A 21735-nucleotide genomic window follows, 5' to 3' on the forward strand; every position below is an offset into this window, starting at 1 on the left:
GATGTTTGCTGCAAACGTCGAGTTTTGAAAAAACGCTCCTCAATTTTCCTCATTCTGCCACGAAGTTAATCCAGTTGACGGCACTGCTTTTAACAAAATTAAAACTGGAAATATCAATATTGTAATCATTTACCATTTCGATTCTTAATTATCTTAGATTTACTTACCTTTACGACATCTTTCAAGGCACTTCTTAAAGCCATATGCACCTCATGGATGACTATCAATATCAAAGGGTAGGAAGGGTCCACCTATTCAATACTATTAGTTTGTATATTGTCTTATAAAACTTACGACTTATGGATGATTCGCGAAATGCTAGGATCAGAAACTCGAAACAAGTACATCGGGGAAGTATAGCTGTCATCAGTAGCCAAAAATCGAAGAGTAAGCAACAGTCTAACTTTTGGCAGTATTGATTCACGAAAATTGGTATCAGACTTCGCAATCATCAGTCCAGCCTTCTCTGACAAAAATTCAAAATCTTCCTGGCTGATCTGTGCAAAAGTTTTGAAATGCGCTTTGTCGTCAACCAACAATTTCTTGATATGACTTAATCGAACGAATAATTATCGCCTCCATCACCGGTGCCATTTTTTCCTACGACCATGCTGAATAACAATGTACACTGCTGCCGCAATAGCCTGCAAAGACATCCTCGTCAGATGAAGTCAGGTGAGAAACTGTTGCCTTGATGGAATAACGTTTGTAGTAGGCGACGCGTCTCCACAAGCGACGCACGCTACACCCAGCAATACACATAGCATACCACATTTTTCTGTCCCACTGATAACAAACCACATGCTACAAATAGCAACAATTGTTGCCAGCTACATGCTACATGTCACCCTTTGCCGCAGGCAGTGGAATTGTACCTTTGTAGATTTTTTCAGAGAAATCCACTTTATTTATTTTGTCAATACTATAACAATGTATTCACTTATGAAAATTAAATTATGTCAAATAGGGCAGGTTTCATCTTCTGGGATCTCTTCAGCTACTTAATGAAGTCACAACAATTCCAAAAACATAGAAAGATATACATCAAATAAAATCATATCACACAAGATGATGCACTCTCTGTTCACCTATAGTCTTACAAACATATTACAATAATATGGGTATTTTAAAACATGATTCATGATGTTGAAGGACCGTCAAGTATGCCTATGTAGGGCAAATATGGTATTAACATAAATAGACTTTAAGTAGGATTAATTGTATATAAAAACATATGGGTATGTATGTTGACATTCTGAATGTAGCAGAATGTTCTTGATAAAGTGATATGTTACAATTGTTTATGTAGCTGGTTGGACCAAATATTAAATGAAGGAAGTTCCTGAATAATCAAACTGGTAAAAGGGCCATCAGATGAATTTGTAAATGTGTAATGTAGAATGATTTTATTGCATGAAGGAGGACTCTAAATAGAAAGAAAAAGAAAATTAGGCAAAGTGCTGAAAAAGAAATTGAATTATTTAACATTAGTAACAATGTGAGAGTACCACTCCCCTGCCGGTTTCCTTGTTGCTTCAGCTAAACAGTACACCTTCCAAGACTAATATTTTACAAGTATATGTACAAACAGCAGACAAGAAGCATGATATTGTATAGGCTTTTGGGCTTGTGCCGTGTCAAGAAAATAAGGTGAAATTCTTAACGTTTCGCAGAAAACTGTGCTCTGAGTCCTCAGAAGAATTCCCGACTGTCCACGAGAAGGCTTCTTAAACAATGACACTTGAATTTGGAACGTTAATAGCAGTAGAAGTGGAAATGGTACGTTCATTCACCACCAGATGGCCCCTAGGATGTGGCACAACGCTAGCGTTCCAAGCGGAAGCTGACCGAACCATCACAATCAGACTAAGCGCTTCACATAACGTGTTTGCATAATATATGACAGGTGTAAGACATCGACATAAGCCTGGAATGAAACATCTGGCGACAAGGAACGTACGAACTTGGAAAACACCAAGATGAAATGACAATAGTGAAGGGGCAGGGAAGGGAACTACCTACGTAAATTCTTAATGGCTGGCAACCAGGTATTACTTAATTGATAGCCGGTGTCCCTGTTGAAATTGTTAGGATTACTACATATTTCCACAACTTTCCGTATAATCCTGGACCTGTCGTGTCTAGTGTGGGTAAGAGCTCGAGCACCTTGGAACATTACATCATGACCCGATGATAGAGCGTGCTCAGCTATTGCCGATTTGTCAGGTTGGTTGAGACGAATATTACGTTCATATTCTTTGATACGGGTACCAATGGACCAGCATGTTTGGCCGATGCATACTTTACCGCACGTACAGGGAATTTTGTATGCCCCAGGATGTAAAAGTGTGGACAATTTGTCCTTGGTTTTACTCAGAATGTGAGCAATTTTAGTGGCGGTGCCAAACACCGTTTTTATATTGTGTTTGAGGAGGACCTTGGCAATTCGATCTGTGGTGTTGTGAATGTAATGTAAGTAGGCAGTTCCCTTCACTTCTTCCTTCTGTGAGATTTGCTTAGTCGTTTCTCTGGGATGCAGGGCTCTATGAATCTGCAAATCGCTGTAACCATTACCCTTAAACGTGACTTTGAACGTGTCCATCTCCATCTGGATAGGTGATGGCTCACAAATTTGTCTCGCCCTCTTGGCGAGTGTCGTGAGGATGCCTTGTTTTTGTGCTGGATGGTGGTGAGAATCTGCTTGAAGATAGCAATTTTGTGGGTAGGCTTACGATAGACGGTGTGTCCTAAGGAGCCGTCGAGTTTCTTTCTTACTTGAACATCCAAGAAAGGAAGGCATCCGTCCGACTCCATCTCCATAGTGAATTTTATTGACGGATGTTGCTGATTTAGGTGGTCTAGAAATAGATGAAGTTTCTCAGGACTTTCTGTCCAGATCACAAATACTCAACATACCTCCACCATATCATAGGCTTGACGGGCGCCGAAGCAATAGCCTCCTCCTCAAAATGCTCCATAAAGAAATTAGCCACTACAGGCGAAAGTGGACTTCCCATAGCCACTCCGCCCATCTGTTCTAAAATTCCCACCCCATAAGAAATAGCTGGACGTCATGCAGTGGTAAAATAGCTTAGTGATGTCCTTAGGGAACAGGGGTTCAATGAGAGACATGACCGAGTCAATCGGCACTTTAGTGAACAAGGACTCCACATCGAAACTCACCAAAAGTGCATTGGGTTTAAGGGTTATGGTTGACAGCTTGTTGACGAATTACCGAGAATTGAATTGAAGATTGCCTTAAGAGCTTCGCGGTGGCATTGGAGGAGGCTAAACATCTGTCCCCGGGGGATGCAGTGCCACCCAGATTATATGAACTGCCTAAGATCCATAAAGAAAGATGTTCACCTCAGACCTATTGTTAGTGCGATAGGTTCTCCTACATACGCTCTGGCTAAATACTTAAGCAAATTGCTTTCGCCACACATAGGACATACTGAATCATACGTCAGGGACTCTCAGTATTTCGTCAACAAGCTGTCAACCATAACCCTTCAACCTAATGAACTTTTGGTGAGTTTCGATGCGGAGTCCTTGTTCACTAAAGTGCCGATTGACTCGGTTATGTCTCTCATTGAACACCTGTTCCCTGAGGACATTACTAAGCTATTTTATACCACTACATGACATCCAGCTATTTCTTGTGGGGTGGGAATTTTTACAAACAGATGGACGGAGTGGCTATGGGAAGTCCACTTTCGCCTGTAGTGGCTAATTTCTTTATGGAGCATTTTGAGGAGGAGGCTATTGCTTCAGCGCCCGTCAAGCCTATGATAAGGTGGAAGTATGTTGATGATGTATTTGTGATCTGAACAGAAGGTCCTGAAAAACATCATCTATTTCTAGACCACCTACATCAGCAACATCCGTCAATAAAATTCACTATGGAGATGGAGTCGGACGGATGCCTTCCTTTCTTAGATGTTCTAATAAGAAAGAAACCGGACTGCTCCTTAGGACATACCGTCTATCGTACGCCTACCCACACAAATCGCTATCTTCAAGCAGATTCTCACCACCATCCAGCACAAAAACAAGACATTCTCACAACACTCGCCAAGAGGGTGAGACGAACTTGTGAGCCATCACATATCCAGATGGAGATGGACACGTTCAAAGTCGCCTTTAAGGGTAATGGTTACAGCGATTTGCAGATTCATAGAGCCCTACATCCCAGAGAAATGACCAAGCAAATCTCACAGAAGGAAGAAGTGAAGGGAACTGCCTACTTGCCTTACATTCACAACACCACAGATTGCATTGCCAAGGTCTTCCACAAACACAATATAAAAACCGTGTTTGGCACCACCACTAAAAATGCTCACATTCTGAGTAAAACCAAGGACAAATTGTCCCCACGTATTTACGTACATTTCAATACGGACCTAACATGAGAATTGTAACGTGTAATACGTAGTAATCCTAACAATTTCAACAGGGACACCGGCTATCATTTAAGTAATACCTGGTTGCCAGCAATTAAGAATTTACGTAGGTAGTTCCCTCCCCTGCCCCTTCACTATTGTTAATTCGTCTTGGTGTTTTCCAAATTCGTACGTTCCTTGTCGCCAGATGTTTCATTCCAGGCTTATGTCGATGTCTTACACCTGTCATAAGTTACGCAAACACATTATGTGAACCGCTTAGTCTGATTGTGATAGTTCGGCCAGCTTCCGCTTCGAACGCTAGCGTTGTGCCATGTCCTAGGGGCCATCTGGTGTTGAATGAACATACCATTTCCACTTCTACTTCTATTAATGTTCCAAATTCAAAAGCGTCATCGTTTAAGAAGCCTTTCTCGTGGACAGTCGGGAATTCTTCTAAGGACGCAGAGCACAGTTTTCTGTGAAACGTTAAGAATTTTACCTTATTTTCTTGACAGGGCACAAGCCCAAAAGCCTATACAATATCATGCCTATAAGTACGGGCCGTGAAAGCATTAATGGCAACAAGAAGCATGATGCAGAAGCATTCTATGCGAAACTTGAGACCATCCTTTAAGATCTGAATAGTGATACTATCATCATAGGAGCTTTCAATACAAACTATGAATTCTGTGTTGAGCAGGAAGAGGTTATTGCAAACACCTGGTTCAAACTACAGAAGTGTCATCTGTATACATGGAAATCACCAACAGCTGATCCTGACGACCCCATTTTAGACAGAGTGGAACATGTTCACAGCCCAACTACTCACCGAGTCAAAAGCTTTCTCTAAACTGACTGCCATGATGTACAGTATGCTTCTTTTATTTTTTATTTTTTTTTTTCTTTTTTTTTTTCAATACCCGTATGTTATCACTTGTCCTCATTCCCTTTCTAAATCCTGATTACAGTCTATACAAGATTGAGTACTCCTCTGCCCAGTTCATCAGTCTTTTTGCCAATATCCCTGTATATATCTTATTTGGTGAATCCAGTAACGTTATCCCTCTAAAGTTACTTGGATTTGATCCCTCCCCCTATTTCTAATATAAAGGGCAAATAACTCCCTTCTGCCATGATTTTGGTTACTCTCACCCCTTCAAATATCTTATTGAATATTTTCACTATGCTTTCAATGATAAAGTTGTTTTTACCTACTTCTTTCCAAAATTCATTATTGATACATGAAATTGCTCCTGCTTTTCCTCTTTGCCCTTTCTCTCTATTAAATCTTTTACGTCATTAACTGAAATTTCCTGGTGTAAGGTACGCACGGTGTACTTCAATCCTCTCGAAATCCAAGTCTTCTCTATTTTGGGTTTCCCACTATCCTCCCCATCTAATAGCAGTCTGAAATGTTTCATCCATTCCCCATTACTAATACAGTATTTGCTTGTGTTGAGCTTTCACTTCCTCTACAGATTTGGTTTATTCTATTCCACACTTTCTTACTGTCCTTTCTTTTAGAATCTCTGTTTCAATTTTCAGCTTGCTTCTTCTGCCATGAGTACTTTGTGTTTACTCTTTCTGTTTGCTACAGAACGTAATTCTTGTTTCAAGACATCCCCCCCCCCCCCTCCTACCTTCCTGTATTATTTTAATTCTTTCGTTACTTCCGCCCTTTTCATTCTGAATTACTCATTGTACCACCCAGTATTTCTAGGCATCCCTGTTCCCTGCACACGCATCTTCTGTCCTGCTATCAATACAGTATTTTCTACAAGCTGTATTGTTGCATCCATTTGGTTATTTTCAATTGTAAGTCTTATCCCTATCGTCATAATTTCAAAACTTCTCCCTTTCAAATAAACCTCAAAATTTTTCTGGAGTTCTTCCCTCCGTCTATATTTTGGCACCAACCTCTTTAAAAATTTCCTTGATAACAAGCCACACTTATCAGATTAATGACTTTTGGTAAGTGGTTGGATTCTGCCCAGTCTGTGAAACATCCAGCACAGGACAATTTTGAGAAATATAAAAGACTCCAAAATAAAACAATGCAGATGATAAGAAACACTAAAATTTCATATGAGCAGCGTATTTTTAGTACACATAACTCTACTGTTGTATGGAAATCTCTCTGTGGTATGAGTCTAAATAAAACAAAGACAAAGGATAGTAACTGAAATGTACCTTTGGACAATCTGAATGATTATTTTAGCTCAAGAACCATCCAGATGAACAGAAACACCAAGAGAGCCACTACTGACAGAATATCTCCAGAGGGAAGGCATGGCGAAGAAACATTCTACTTCTCTCATGTGACTCCAGGTGATGTAAAGAGCAACCCCAATGGCATAAAATCAGGGTCTACTTGGACACTACTGAATATACCTGTCCCTTTTAAGAAAAATTCTAGACATTCTTCCTACAATAACGCACATTATTAACACCTCTTTTATGACGGGAATCTTTCCTGAGAACTAGAAAAATGCCAGGGCAAGGGCTAGAATCTTTTGTGGGCCTATATTGAGCTGAACTGGCCCACCCCAATTAGGATCCAGTGAGTCAGTCTTGAGTACATCAATCATGAATGAAAGCAAGAAGTTATGAGACGGTCACAAATCTGTGAAGAGTCATTCACTGGGAGCGAGTCCATGAGAAGCGATATGGAAAACAGGAGTTCGACAAGAGAGAGATATAAAAAACTGTTAAGTGGAAAATGTAAATGCAAGTGAGCTTGTAATTAACACTAACTAGTAGTTCAATAAATTTAGTGGATAGTAAAACATGCTATCTCTCTGCATAGCAAATTTAAGGACCCTGATAGCCTGCCACAATATAAATACGTCATTTTTACATCTAGACAGAACAAAAACAAACTTATAACACATACAGTCCATTCAGTTTTCATTGGAATGTTCATTATTGTTACCAAAAGCATTAAATCTGATTTCTAGCAGGTACTGCTGGTCATTAATAAATCAAGCGTACACACTTACCTTAGGTATCTGCACTCGGATGTTTACCTTTGCTCTGGGTCCCACACAACAACCAAGTTGATATGAGCCCACAACCCTAACATCTATAGGCTTCAAGAATTGGAACATGCCTTTGGAACTTGCAGGAAACGATCCAAGGGGTATCTTCACTTTTAACTCATCATAGAGTGCTTCATCAGTGAGCTGCACATCAAAGCGAACAGATATACATATGCCAAAAATAAAGCTAAAGAAATAATTTTCAGGGCATATTACACACTTAACACAATATCTACAGCCGAGATCTAATCAGTGACAATGAAGGATGAAAATTAAATACAAGCAAAAGAAATTAACTTCAGAGATGTACACAAACAAATGAACAAACATACAAGAGTTGTTGACAGTAAATATAATAATGAGATATGTAAGCAGTTTCACAAAGACTGGGAAAGGATAATGTTAATGGGTTAAACAGTACATATCAAAGGTGTCCTTTGTCCTGTTCTTGGACTGTTTTCCTTCTCATCTTTCCCTTTTTGCTGCAAAATGCTCAGAAAGTGATCCAGATTCAACATCATCTACGTTGTCTTGGAATTCAAAACCTTCAATTAAAGACCAAATATTTAAGTCCATTAATCAATAATTCTGTCTGGCCAGTCATCCTGCTATGGTAATGAGTAGACTGTACAGCCAACAGCCAGTGTCTCAACACTGAGTGTCGGGCAGCAATAAATAACCTGATCTCCCCACGGTGAACAACAGCTTCAAGTAGATAAGTGTCCATACGTGAGGTGATGGTCCCCTCAGTGTAAGAAATGACAGTGGAACCCATCGTGTAGCATCTGACCCCAAGTTAACGGGGGCTGTATAATTTTTTCAATTTGCTTCACTTTGCACTTTGTCTTATGGCGACAATGGAATAAGAAAGAGCTGGGAGTGGGAAGGAAGCAGCTATGGCTTTAATTAAGGTAGAGCCCCAGCATTTGCCATGTGTGAAAATGGGAAACCTCGGCAAACCATCTTCAGGGTTGCCGAGAGTGGGGTTCAAACCCATTATCTCCCGAATGCAAGCTCAGAGCAGTGCGACCCTAACCACATGGCCAAATCATTCAATGTGGCTGCAAAAGACGTCTGTACTTCATCCTATGAGCGGCCCAATCACCTCCTCTCAGTAGCTCTAAAATGCCTTTGGGAGCGACAACCCCACCACAATAAAAGCCAAAAATGAAAATGAGATTTTTAAATCAGCCTCGGAAAAGGCTACGCCGTTCCCCAGAAATGGTGAGCAGTCCTTGCGCTGGGGCAACTGTGAAAATTGGGTGACCAGTATAGAACATGAAAGTGGCAATAATCAAAGAAACATCTATATATATATAAAATAAGAGTTTTGTCTGTACATTGCTCAGAATTTAAGAAGAATGGTATTTCTTTATTGGTCATGTCCATAATAACAAGGAATGCACTTTTTATTTTTTATTTTTTTATTTGTTTTACGTCGCACCGACACAGATAGGTCTTATGGCGACGATGAGGCAGGAAGGGGCTAGGAGTGGGAAGGAAGCGGCCGTGGCCTTAATTAAGGTACAGCCCCAGCATTTGCCTGGTGTGAAAATGGGAAACCACGGAAAACCATCTTCAGGGCTGCCGACAGTAGGGCTCGAACCCACGATCTCCCGTTTTTAATTTTTAGTCATGTCTGTCTGTCTGTCTGTCTGCCTGCCTGCCTGCCTGCCTGCCTGCCTGCCTGCCTGCCTGCCTGCCTGTACATAAGCGCATCACGAGAAAATGGCTGAAGAGAATTTACTGAAAATCGGTATGTAAAGTTGGGGAATGAGGCATTACAATCTAGGCTATAAAGAATTTTATTCATGCTGAGTGAAATGGTAGTTTACGGGAAGGTCTAAAATTGAATTCACAAATATTTATGTAAATGTAAAAAGAAGACTTATCAGAAATGGCTCCAAACAAGGGCTGATGCAGACAAGGAATTGTACGGAGATGAAAGAAACAGAACGAAACAAATAGTTGTTGAATCCAAAACGAAGTCGTGGGAAGATTTTGTTAATAACCTGGAAAGGCTAGATCAAGCAGCAGGGAAACCTTTCTGGACAATAATAAAGAATCTTGGGAAGGGAGGGTAAAAAGGAAATGAACAGTGTTTTGGGTAATTCAATGAACTCATAATAGATCCCAGGCAATCACTGGAGAGGTGGACAGAATATTTTGAACAATGTAAAAGGAAATCTTCCTGGTGGTGTCGCGAACAACCAAGCTCATAGGGAGGAGGAAAATAATGTTGGTGAAATTACACTTGAGGAAGTGGAAAAGATGGTAAATAAACTCCAATGTCAAAAAGCACCAGGAATAGATTAAATTAGGCCTGAAATGGAGAAGTATAGTGGAAAGGCAGGGATAAAATGGCTTCAAAGAGTATCAAAATCAGCATGGAGTGTTGATAAGATACCTTCAGATTGGACAAAAACAGTAATTGCACCTATCTATAAGCAAGGCAACAGGAAAGATTGCAACCACTATCGAGGTATCTCACTTATTAGTATATCAGGCAAAGTATTCACCGGCATCTTGGAAGGGAGGGTGTGATCCGTGGTTAAGAGGAAGTTGGATGAAAATCAGTATGGTTTCAGACCACAGAAGGGCTGCCAGGATCAGATTTTCAGTATGCGCCAGGTAACTGAAAAATGCTACGAGTGGAATAGACAGTTGTGTTTATGTTTCACAGATCTAGAGAAAGCATATAACAGGGTACCGAGAGAAAAAATGCTTGCCATACTGGGGGACTATGGGATTAAGGGTAGATTATTAAAATCAATCAAAGGCATTTATGCTGACAATTGGGCTGCAGTGAGAATTGATGGTAGAATGAGTTCTTGGCCAAGGTACTTACAGGTGTTAGACAATGCTGTAATCTTTCACCTTTGTCGTTCGTAGTCCACATGAATCATCTGCTGAAAGGTATAAAGTGGCAGGGAGGGATTCAGTTAGGTGGAAATGTGCTGACGACTTGGTCTTAATGGCAGATTGTGCCGAAAGCCTGCAGTCTAATATCTTGCAACTTGAAAATGGTGCAATGAGTATGGTATGAAAATTAACTTTTCAAAGACTAAATTGATGTCATTAGATAAGAAATTCAACAGAACTGAATGTCAGATTGGTGACACAAAACTGGAACAGGTAGATAATTTCAAATATTTTGGATGTGTGCTCTCCCAGGATGGTAATATAGTGAGAGAGATTGAATCACGGTGCAGAAAAGCTAATGCAGTGAGCTCGCAGTTGCAATCAACAGTGTTCTGTAAGAAGGAAGTCAGCTCCCACAAAAAACTACCTTTACATCGGTCTGTTTTCAGACCAACTTTGCTTTACGGGAGTGAAAGCTAGATGGACTCAGGATATCTTATTCATAAGTTAGAAGTAACAGACATAAAAGTAGCGAGACTGATCGCTTGTACAAGCAGGTGGGAACAATGGTAGAAGGACTCAGAATTAGGAGATAAAGGCTAAGTTAGGAATGAACTCGGTGGTTGAAGCTGTACGCAAAATCGGCCTCGGTGGTGGGGGCATGTGAGGCGAATGGACGAAGATAGGTTACCTAGGAGAATAATGGACTCTGTTATGGTGGGTAAGGGAAGTAGAGGGAGACCAAGACGACGATGATTAGACTCAGTCTCCAATGATTTAAAGAAGAGGTATAGAAATAAATGGGACCACAGCACTAGTTGCAAATAGACGATTGTGGCAATGTTTAGTAAATTCCCAGAGGCTTGCAGACTGAACGCTGAAAGGCATAACGGTCTATAATGATGTACTGAGCCATATCGTATATGCCTCAATTATTTACTTATAATACTGTGGAAATATGTTATTTTATGTACATGAAAGGAGGTGGGAGTGAAGGCAGGAAGCCAGGAAAGCCATGACATAGGTGAGGCACACCTAGAACTTTTCTATTTCTAGCAAACGTTTTCAAGTTGAAATCGAACCGTTATCCAGGCACGTAGACCCCACTCTACTTTTCAAAATCAATCGATACGAGCTAGGAGAGACGTAAAATTTGAACATCGGGAACCCCAAGACAACTGTGTCAGCATGACCAACTTCATCTTCGCAGGACTGGGATCCTTTGAATTCAAGCGAAGATTTTTGCCACTAAGCCATAATTCCACAGGTCTGAATTAATGAAAAATTGGAGACAGATTTATCATTCACTTCTAAGTGATAAGAATGATTACTTGAGCGCTTTTGATAATAAGACTCATTTGAATGTGAAGCCATTGAAGTTTGGAAAGCGTTAGCAGGCCACTGTGACTGTTAGCCGGGGATGTACCCCGAGCAACGGACAAACTGAGAGACTATTTAAATTCTCATGATGGGGGAAGCACTCTCATCAATCAATCAATCAATCAATCAATCAATCAATCAATCAATCAATCAATCAATCAATCAATCAATCAATCAATCAATACTGATCTGCACTTAGGGCAGTCGCCCAGGTGGCAGATTCCCTATCTGTTGTTTTCCTAGACTTTTCTTAAATGATTTCAATGTCATTGGAAATTTATTGAACATCTCCCTTGGTATGATATTCCAATCCCTAACTCCCCTTCCTATAAATGAATATTTAACCCAATTTGTCCTCTTGAATTCCAACATTACCTTCATATTGTGATCTTCCTTACTTTTAAAGACGCCACTCAAACTTATTCGTCTACTAATGTCATTCCATACCATTTCTCCGCTGACAGTTCGGAACATACCACTTATTGCAAACCATACTCTCATCTTTGTTCCGTACTGAAAACAGCTATTTCACTAAGATTACAAACGGAGTATTTTTATTACCCCACCTATTCAATACATTTAATTCCACGATTATGTGGTTAAACATAGAAACTACTAAATTTAATTGGACATGTTTCGCCCTTCTTTTATTGGGCATCATCAGCCTTGTTTGATCTTAAAACAAGCACTGGACAGAGGACATTATCACTTATAACTTATAAAACTTTGAACTGTGGTTTCTTAAAAGTAATAACATTGTGGAAGAGTTGTTATAAAAAAAAAAAATGTTGAGATAACATACACTGAACAACACATGCTAAAATAACTTTAAACAATTTAAAATGTTTGTCTAAAAAGAAAAGAAATTTGTGTCATATTCTAAAAACAACACATGTCCGACACTGAAGCGGATCCTCTTCGTAAGAAATTTGATCATACGTATCGCTTGGGGGTCAGATATCGAACCCAAGACTTCAATAGACAAGAATGGTATGATAATACACAAAAGCTGAGGTTGAATTATGTTTTTTATGAAACACACAGAGCTAAGAAATGTTGGCCGGAAAAGAGGCAAACGGTTTAAAATTGATTAACCAAAAATTATCTTAAGATAACTAATGCAAGAAGACGATATGCTGGTTGAAGTCACTCCTGAGATGAGTAGATCAGAGTATTGACAGGTGTGTTTGGCAGTCTCATGAAAGTGTAGTACTTCTAGAAGACATAGAACACCGTGGAAAAGAATACGGTTATACTGAAATGAAACAAAGAACGTGCTTGACGGTATGTGTTTAAATCGTATGTGAAACCATAAGAATTATATCTTACGTAAAACGGGTACGTAATCATTCGCCGTAAACTATGTCCATCTTAATGTATCAGCAATGATAAGTCTGTCTGGAGTTCCTACTCCGCGTGCTGTATCGATGTGGTAGAGGTGGAAGGGAATGCTGAGGGGAAGCGGAGGTAGGCGGAGCTCTGCATTCTGTTGTTCATGAGGGAGGGGAGTTGTTTGGAGGGGTAAGTGTAGGCTTAGTATTAAGTGATAATGTCCTCTGACCAATGCTTGTTTTAAGATTAAATAAGTCTGATGATGTCCAATAAAAGAAGGGTGAAACATGTCCCTTTCAAGTAGTTTCTATGTTTATTTAACCATATAATCGTGGAATTAAATGTATTGAATAGGTAAGTAAGTCATCTCCGTACAGGCCATGAAGGCCCTTGGAGGGGTGGAAGGTAAAGGCTTCCACTATCCGAAACCTCGGCACTTAATGGGGTAGAGTGGTTAGCTCTATGCCCGGCTGCCTTTTCCCCCAGGAATTAACCTGGTACTCATTTTTGGTGTAGGATGAGTGAACCTCAGAGCCATGTGCACCTGGAGAAGTGGAAATCTCATTTCTTAAATTTTACGACTTCCTGACGGGGATTCGAACCCACGTCCTTCCGGGCGAACCGAGTGTGCCTTTACTGCCTCGAACAGGCAGTCCCTGTATTGAATTTTTTTTTTTTGCTAGGGGCACCGACACAGATAGGTCTTATGGCGACAATGGGATAGGAAAGGCCTAGGAGTTGGAAGGAAGCGGCCGTGGCCTTAATTAAGGTACAGCCCCAGCATTTGCCTGGTGTGAAAATAGGAAACCACGGAAAACCATCTTCAGGGCTGCCGATAGTGGGATTCGAACCTACTATCTCCCGGATGCAAACCTGTATTGAATAGGTGGGGTAATAAAAATACTCAATTTGTAATCTTAGTGACATACAACTTAGTCGAGCAGCTAGTCTTCTTTCTCCCAATTCTTCCCAGCCCAAACTTTGCAACATTTTTGTAATGCTACTCTTTTGTCGGAAATCACCCAGAACAAATCGAGCTGCTTTTCTTTGGATTTTTTACAGTTCTTGAATTAAGTAATGCTGGTGACGGTCCCATACACTGGCACCATACTCTAGTTGGGGTCTTACCAGAGACTTATATGCCTTCACCTCTTCATCCTTAATACAAACCCTAAACACCCTCATAACCATGTGCAGAGATCTGTATCCTTTATTTACAACCCCATTTATGTGATTATCCCAATGAAGATCTTTCCTTATATTAACACCCAGATACTTACGACGATCCCCAAAAGGAACTTTCACCCCATCAACGCAGTAATTAAAACTGAGAGGACTTTTCCTATTTGTGAAACTCACAACCTGACTTTTAACCCCGTTTATCATCATACCATTGCCTACTGTTCATCTCACAACATTACCAAGGTCATTTTGCAGTTGCTCACAATCTTGTAACTTATTTATTACTCTATACAGAATAACATCATCCACAAAAAACCTTACCTCTGATTCTACTTGTTTACTCATATCATTTATATATATATAAGAAAACATAAAGGTACAATAATACTGCCTTGAGGAATTCCCCTCTTAATTATTACAGGGTCAGATAGAGCTTCGCCTATTCTAATTCTCTGAGATCTATTTTCTAGAAATATAGCAACCCATTCAGTCACTCTTTTGTGTAGTCCAATTACACTCATTTTTGGCAGTAGTCTCCCATGATCCACCCTATCAAATGCTTTAGACAGGTCAATCGCGATACAGTCCATTTGACCTCCTGAATCCAAGATATCTGCTATATCTTTTTGGAATCCTACAGGTTGAGCTTCAGTGGAATAACCTTTCCTAAAAGCGAACTGCCTTCTATCGAACCAGTTATTAATTTTGCAAACATGTCTAATATAATCTGAAAAAATGCCTTCCCAAAGCTTACATGCAATGCATGTCAAACTTGCTGGCCTGTAATTTTCAGCTTTATGTATATCACCCTTTCCTTTATACACACGGGCTACAATAGCAACTCTCCATTCATTTGGTATAGCTTCTTCAACCAAACAATAATTAAATAAGTACCAGAAGTATTTTCAGTGAGTTGCACGTGGTGTGTGTCGTTCTCCACGAGAGGTGATATTTTTCTTTGTGAATATTAAAGTCAGTTACACGTTATGTGCGCATTCCAGAATTAATAATTTGCTTTGTGACTAGCGGTACTTTTAAAAGATAGTTACCTCTATCTTGGACTTTATCAAATACTTTGAAATACCAAGTGCGGTCTGGTACCATTCAATTCTATATATTCATTAATCTGAGAATAAAAACTCAAGACCTGCAAGTGAAACAGAAGCACAATTAACGCTTTAGTTAGCATATCCAGTCGGGACGTGTTCACAAGTCGCGAATATTACGAGTGCGTTCCGCATATTTTAGCAGCAAAAAAGGACTAATGTTCATCGGGTATATGCCCTTAATCTAATGACGCATAAGTTCAGACCAATGCTTGCGCATACACTAAGCAAATTATAGCCTATCATTAGTATCAATATTGTGTATTCGTGCACACAAAGTGGTGAAGAAGAGCTCTTAATTCACAGCATCCTTGCAGACGTTTTCAGGAATGGGAAGACAATGATGGCTGTACAAGGACTCGAGACCAGGACCATTCAACCTTTGCTGCCCACTGTCATGGTGGGCTAAGGCGATCGTGACACAGCGGACATGTGATTGGTGGTGGATGGCTGATAGCTGCAAAAGTCATAATGTCCATATAAGCATGTTTTAGGGAATATTAATACACTAGAGTAGTGTTAATTTGAGTATTTCAATGATTAAATGTCAGCCAGAGTGGCAATTGTTTTAATTTTATATAACGTTAAATTTGGTCAGGGCTGGTGTGCATGTTTTTAGCCCATTTGAAGTGCAGTGTGCTAAGTTGCACTCATCAGCTGGTAATTAACACACCTACCAAGATGCATGGCTAGTTCATAATGTGGAGGCCACTGCATAGGCTATAGATGATGATATAGGTGTTGATTCCCATAGGGTGGCTTCAAGTAGCCACTGCATAGGCTATAGATGATGATATAGGTGTTGATTCCCATAGGGTGGCTTCAAGTAGCCTATGCAGTGGCCTCCACGGTATGCACTAGCCTAGCGTCTTGAGAGGTGTGCTAAGTCCCAACTGACGAGCCCAACTTAGATGGGAAGAAAGGGCAATGATAGGATTATAATAGATGGTTTTCTTTGCTTGATTAGTGTATTCTACTTTTCTTTTATGTAATTTATCATAGAGATAGTTCGGGTAGAGTTCCTTTAAATATCAAACAGGCTATACACCTGCTGCATTGGATTAAATTCAGATTAGAAACATGAATTAGCTAGGTTGTTTCTATGCATGTGGCATGAATAATTTTATCAACTACAGGATGTGCAAAGACAATATGTCCACCGTTGGGTCATAAGAGGATCATTTATATTGGGAAGAAGGCAAGTTTGGGAACATCATTGGATCAAGCCAAGGATATGCAAAGTGAATGGCTCGAAATGCAAGAGGGATGATTTTGAGGCCAAATGTTTGTGATTAGGCAAGATATGCCGTGTTTCTGCTGGGAACTATGTTTGTATGTGTGATAATTAGCCAGCTGATGAGTTGCTCAAGAAAGTAGCAGCTGAGCGGAGATGTATGTGAGAATTTGTGTTCTCGTTCACAAGAAGTATTGCAGGCGGAAGGCCTGACCCATTGTATAAGTTCCCCAGCGTGTTGGCCCATTTGACAGCCAAGTGCTAGTTCCCCTCGTGTCAAGTGAAAGTGGATTTACTAGGTCCCGTTATGTCTTCCCAGAGCTCTGCACATCCTTACCTGTTAGATAATGTTTTGCATTCCAAACAGCTGATCGACCTAACCACGTGGAACAAGAGAGATGGACAACTGTATCTGTTTTAGACACAAGCCTACGAAACCTGCCAGGTCAGGTTTGGTCCCCAATAACTCTATTATTTTATATGCTTGTTTGCATGTGCTTATCCACAGGTTTGTTCTATTAGTGTGTGTGTACCTGTTTGTTCTTATTTGTCTTGTGTTGTGTAAATTTGGGATATTTAGCTCGATGGCTAATTTGCTGGGAAGCCAGTTCTGTCTGGTCCAACTTGCATATGATTGCAGACTCATACAGTACAATCAGTGCTTTATTTTGGAGGGAATGTTTAGGAACCACCCTGCACCAGTGTATTTTATTATTTGTATCCGAATATGTCAGAGTGTAAATACAGATAGTCAGTTATTTTTGTACTAGTGTATTAGTATTTCCGGAACATCATAGAGACCCTTAAGATCGATGTCCTAGGGCTAATGGACTTAGGAATTTAGCTGGCGGAACTACACAATGTAATCATAACACAGATCAAACCTCCATGTAAAAGATTTTGTAACATCATTCTACGGGTTGTTGCCCGCTTTCTATTCTTTGAATTTATTTTGTTGTAATGTATTTGCTTTTCATGTGCGAGTCACAATTTTACGACCTATTTTTGGGGTCGAGATTGCTAATTTCATGTTGGATTTCATTTTAGTATGAACTGTATTTATGTTTTGGACCAATAAATCCACTCTACCCCTTTACATATATTTCTCATTTCAAAATATGCCTCCATATTTCCTGTCCATATACAAATCAGTATAAGTTTATTTAGACACTTTCTTATGCCCATTTTTCAAAACAACCCCCCCGAGTTAGTCAGATTTAAGGACAGGATATGTTGCAGTATGTATGTATGTTATTATTGGTCCTATGGATAAATACTACTTAACTAAAATTATATAGAATTAAATTTCTGATTATGTCTTGTACAGTTTTACCGTACCAGCTATGATAACAGAGATATTCATGAATTTGCATTTTTGTTGCCAAGTCCATTATCAACACCGAGCCACGAGAAAATGGGTAAACAGAATTTAATGAGAATCGGTATGCAGGGTCAGGGAATAAGAAACTACAGCCTAGGCTGTAAATAATTTTATTCACCCGGGATAAAAAGGTAGTTTAGGGGAAGGCACTTAAAATTTAATTATTAAATACCTATATTATTGATCCTATCAGAAAGTACAATATAACAAAAGCTGTGGAGAATACAATTTCTGATCATTTATGTTTTATTCAGCTTTACCATACCGACTATTATAATACCAATATAGTTGGTCCGTTACTGAACATTATACATTTTCCAGCTAACTCATTCCTGGTTGCCAGCATTTCGCCCCAGTGTGCTAAGTTGCACTCATCAGCTGGTAATTAACACACCTACCAAGATGCATGGCTAGTGCATAATGTGGAGGCCACTGCATAGGCTATAGATGATGATATAGGTGTTGATTCCCATAGGGTGGCTTCAAGTAGCCTATGCAGTGGCCTCCACGGTATGCACTAGCCTAGCGTCTTGAGAGGTGGGCTAAGTCCCAACTGACGAGCCCAACTTAGCACACGAGGGCGGAACGCAGGCAACCAAGAATGAGTTAGCTGGAAAATTTATAATGTCCAATAATGGACCATTATATTGGTATTAAAAATTTACTCATTCAGGACAAATATTTTATGTTCCCTATGGGAATCAACATGTATATCATCATACTGATACTACTGGTACGCAACACACTGCTTCCTCATAGTATTCCAGCTGTTCAATCCTTACTCTAAAGTGCTGCTTGGAATGACCTGATGATGATGATGATGATGATGATGATGATGATGATGATGCTTGTTTAAAGAGGCCTAACATCTAAGGTCATCGGCCCCTAATGGCACGAAATGAGACGAATATAAGGACCGTTAAAAATCCATAATCCTCCACTGACCTGAATTCAAAACATGAGGACGAAGAATGAATGGATGGATGGATATGAAGTTAAAACAATCAGTGAATCCGACCTGCAATGCCCCACATTCCCAGAAACTAGCGTTACACAATAGTATTACTGACCAAGGGACTGCTTCTAAAGCACAACACTGATGCTTGTAGTCTAAATGGGTCCAAAATCCAGGTCATCAGCCCCTCATAATGGTACTTATCGCTAGGAAAGTAGAACCATGGTATTTGTCTTGTTGCGGTACTAACCAAAAGTAGCGTAGACTCGCGGTATTCCACACATTATGGTACTACTCACAGGTAATGTAATGTGCACACGTAACACAGACTTACGGTATTTCGCGCAATGTGTTGCTATTTACACGCAACGCAAACCTATGGTGTTCTTCACATAAGTAGACTAACCACAGGGTCTCGCACTATCCCGCGGTGTTTCTTACATAGTGGGTACTAAACATAGGCAAGGCAGAACCATGGCGTCGCTCGCCGATGGTGTTGCTCATATAGTGGTACAAATCACAGGTACTGTAAAATACATCCTGAGCACACACTGTCGCTACTAATTACAAACCAAATGTGTACCTAACATAGTAGTACTACGCGCAAGTAAAAGCAACCCATGATGTTCCCTGCATGGTGGTACTAATTACAAGTAGTATCATGGTTCTAGTTTGATCATACCTTGGTCGCCCCTTTTAGTCGCCTCTTACAACAGGCTGGGGATACTGTGGGTGTATTCTTCATCTGCATCCCCCACCCACAGGGAGCTTGGAATGAGCAGTGTGCAAACTTAATGAAACAATGGCAGGGTGGAATGAAAACATTTAGCAGCAGCAGCAGCAGCAGCAGCAGCAGCAGCAGCAGCAGCAGTAGTAGTAGTAGTAGTAGTAGTAGTAGTAGTAGTAGTAGAGTAGTGTTCACAGCTGTCTGCAGCCTGGTCATTCCAGCTCTGGAACTGTAGACTGTTATATCGGCAGCGTAGTACTAATACCAATATAAATTGGCCATTATTGGACATTATAAATTTTCCAGCTAACTCATTTCTGGTTGCCAGCATTTCGCCCCTGTGTGCTAAGTTGGGCTCATCAGTTGGTACTTAGCACGCCCACCAAGACACATGGCTAGTGCACACCATGGAGGCCACTGCATGGACTACTTGGAGCCACCAGCAGTGCCAATGCACTGAGAAACTTTGTCTCATTACCAAAATTTGATGCCTGCTTGGCCATCAGATGATATAGATGCTGATTCCCATAGGGAACCTAAAATATTTGTCCCGCATGAGTAAATTTATAATACCAATATAAATTGGCCGTTATTGGACATCATAAATTTTCCCGCTAACTCATTCCTGGTTCCCAGCGTTTCGCCCCCGTGTGCTAAGTTGGGCTCATCAGTTGGTACTTAGCACATCCACCAAGGCGCATGGCTAGTGCACACCATGGAGGCCACTGCATGGACTACTTGGAGCCACCAGCAGTGCCAATGCATTGAGAGACTTTGTCTCATTACCAAAAATTGATGCCTGCTTGGCCACCAGATGGTATAGATGCTGATTCCCATAGGGAACCTAAAATATTTGTCCCGAATGAGTAAATTTATAATACCAATATAAATCTCATGAACTCATGCTCCACGTGTTAATCAGCCATGCACTTAGATACCATTACTTAGCAAATGCATAGATTAATATAGTATTGCATCAAGCGGCCGTGTGATTATGCGAAGCGCAATGCTATTTGGATCAAATAACTAGCTTCACTACGGAATTCTCAGAAAGACCGTCCTTATAGTTTTCCCAACTGAAGTCAACATAGGTCATTTCAATGATGCCAGTATGAATGTTGCGATTAAAAGCAATGCTGTCATATGAAATATTCGATAAAATGAAAACAGCACATTTTCTCACTTTTAGTGAAAAGTACTACGGTGTTGGTCTAACAGTTCAAAGTTTCAGAGCTAGAATGACCAGGCTGCAGACAGCCGCAAATACTCCTGTAATTATTCCATTTAAGTATGCACACTGCTCATTCCAATCACTGCCTCAGAGTAGGGATCGAATAGCTGGAATACTATGATGATCTAGTGTGTTACGTACCAGTAGAATCAGAAAATTTATGAACCAGAAGAATGGGATGCTAAAGAAGAGATAAATCTAACTCCCCACTCCCCAGCTACTTCCCGCCAATATTCAGGCAGGCTGTTATACTCGATACGCAGCACCTATCAGAGATAAATGGCAGCAGAATACATAAAACACATCACAACAAACAATGGTCAATGTAATGTTATTGTAGATCAATTTTATGAGTTTTCTGTATTGGAGGCCTTCATATTTAGTTTTCTTCCGAATCTGTGATATTAGAGCATCTAATGTCAAGTGAGTCCTCCTTTCTTTCATGACAACCTCTTGTGTTACTTAAGTGATTGTTCCTTCATGGCTTTTTTTCTCATTTATATAATCATCTTCACAATTTAATCACCATCACCACCAATATCATTACAGTCAGTACGGTAAAACTGAATAAGACACAAACAATCAGAAATTGTATTCTCTGTAACTTTTGTTATGTAGTACTTTTCAATATGACCAGTAAGATAAGTAATTAAAAATTAAATTTTTGGCACCTTCCCCTAAGCTACCATTTCAAACAGAGTGAATAAAATTATTTATAGCATAGATTGCAGCTCCTTATTCCCCGACTTTACATAAAATTCCGTTCACCCATTTTCACGTACCTCGGCGCTGATATGGACTTAGCAAAAAAAAAAAAATTCCAAATTCATGAATATCTCTGTATCATAGCCTGTAAGGTAAAATGTATAAGACGTAAATGATAGGAAATGTAATAATATATATAACTTTAGTTATGTAGTAT

The 21735-nt window shown here is 40.0% G+C and overlaps 1 protein-coding gene across 2 annotated transcripts in view; it reads right to left on the reverse strand.

Annotated features, from left to right (window-relative positions):
* Window positions 1–21735, reverse strand: part of Mat89Ba (nucleolar protein 6 Mat89Ba) — a 332508-nt gene that overhangs the window by 219844 nt on the left and 90929 nt on the right. For both annotated transcript variants that reach the window (XM_067137975.2, XM_067137976.2), the window contains one exon: window positions 7385–7567. In XM_067137975.2, the coding sequence (XP_066994076.2) occupies window positions 7385–7567 (183 nt within the window). The remainder of the gene's footprint in view (window positions 1–7384; window positions 7568–21735) is intronic.

The sequence above is a fragment of the Anabrus simplex genome, chromosome 1 (assembly GCF_040414725.1).
Source record: "Anabrus simplex isolate iqAnaSimp1 chromosome 1, ASM4041472v1, whole genome shotgun sequence".
NCBI classification, from domain to species: Eukaryota; Metazoa; Arthropoda; class Insecta; order Orthoptera; family Tettigoniidae; genus Anabrus; species Anabrus simplex.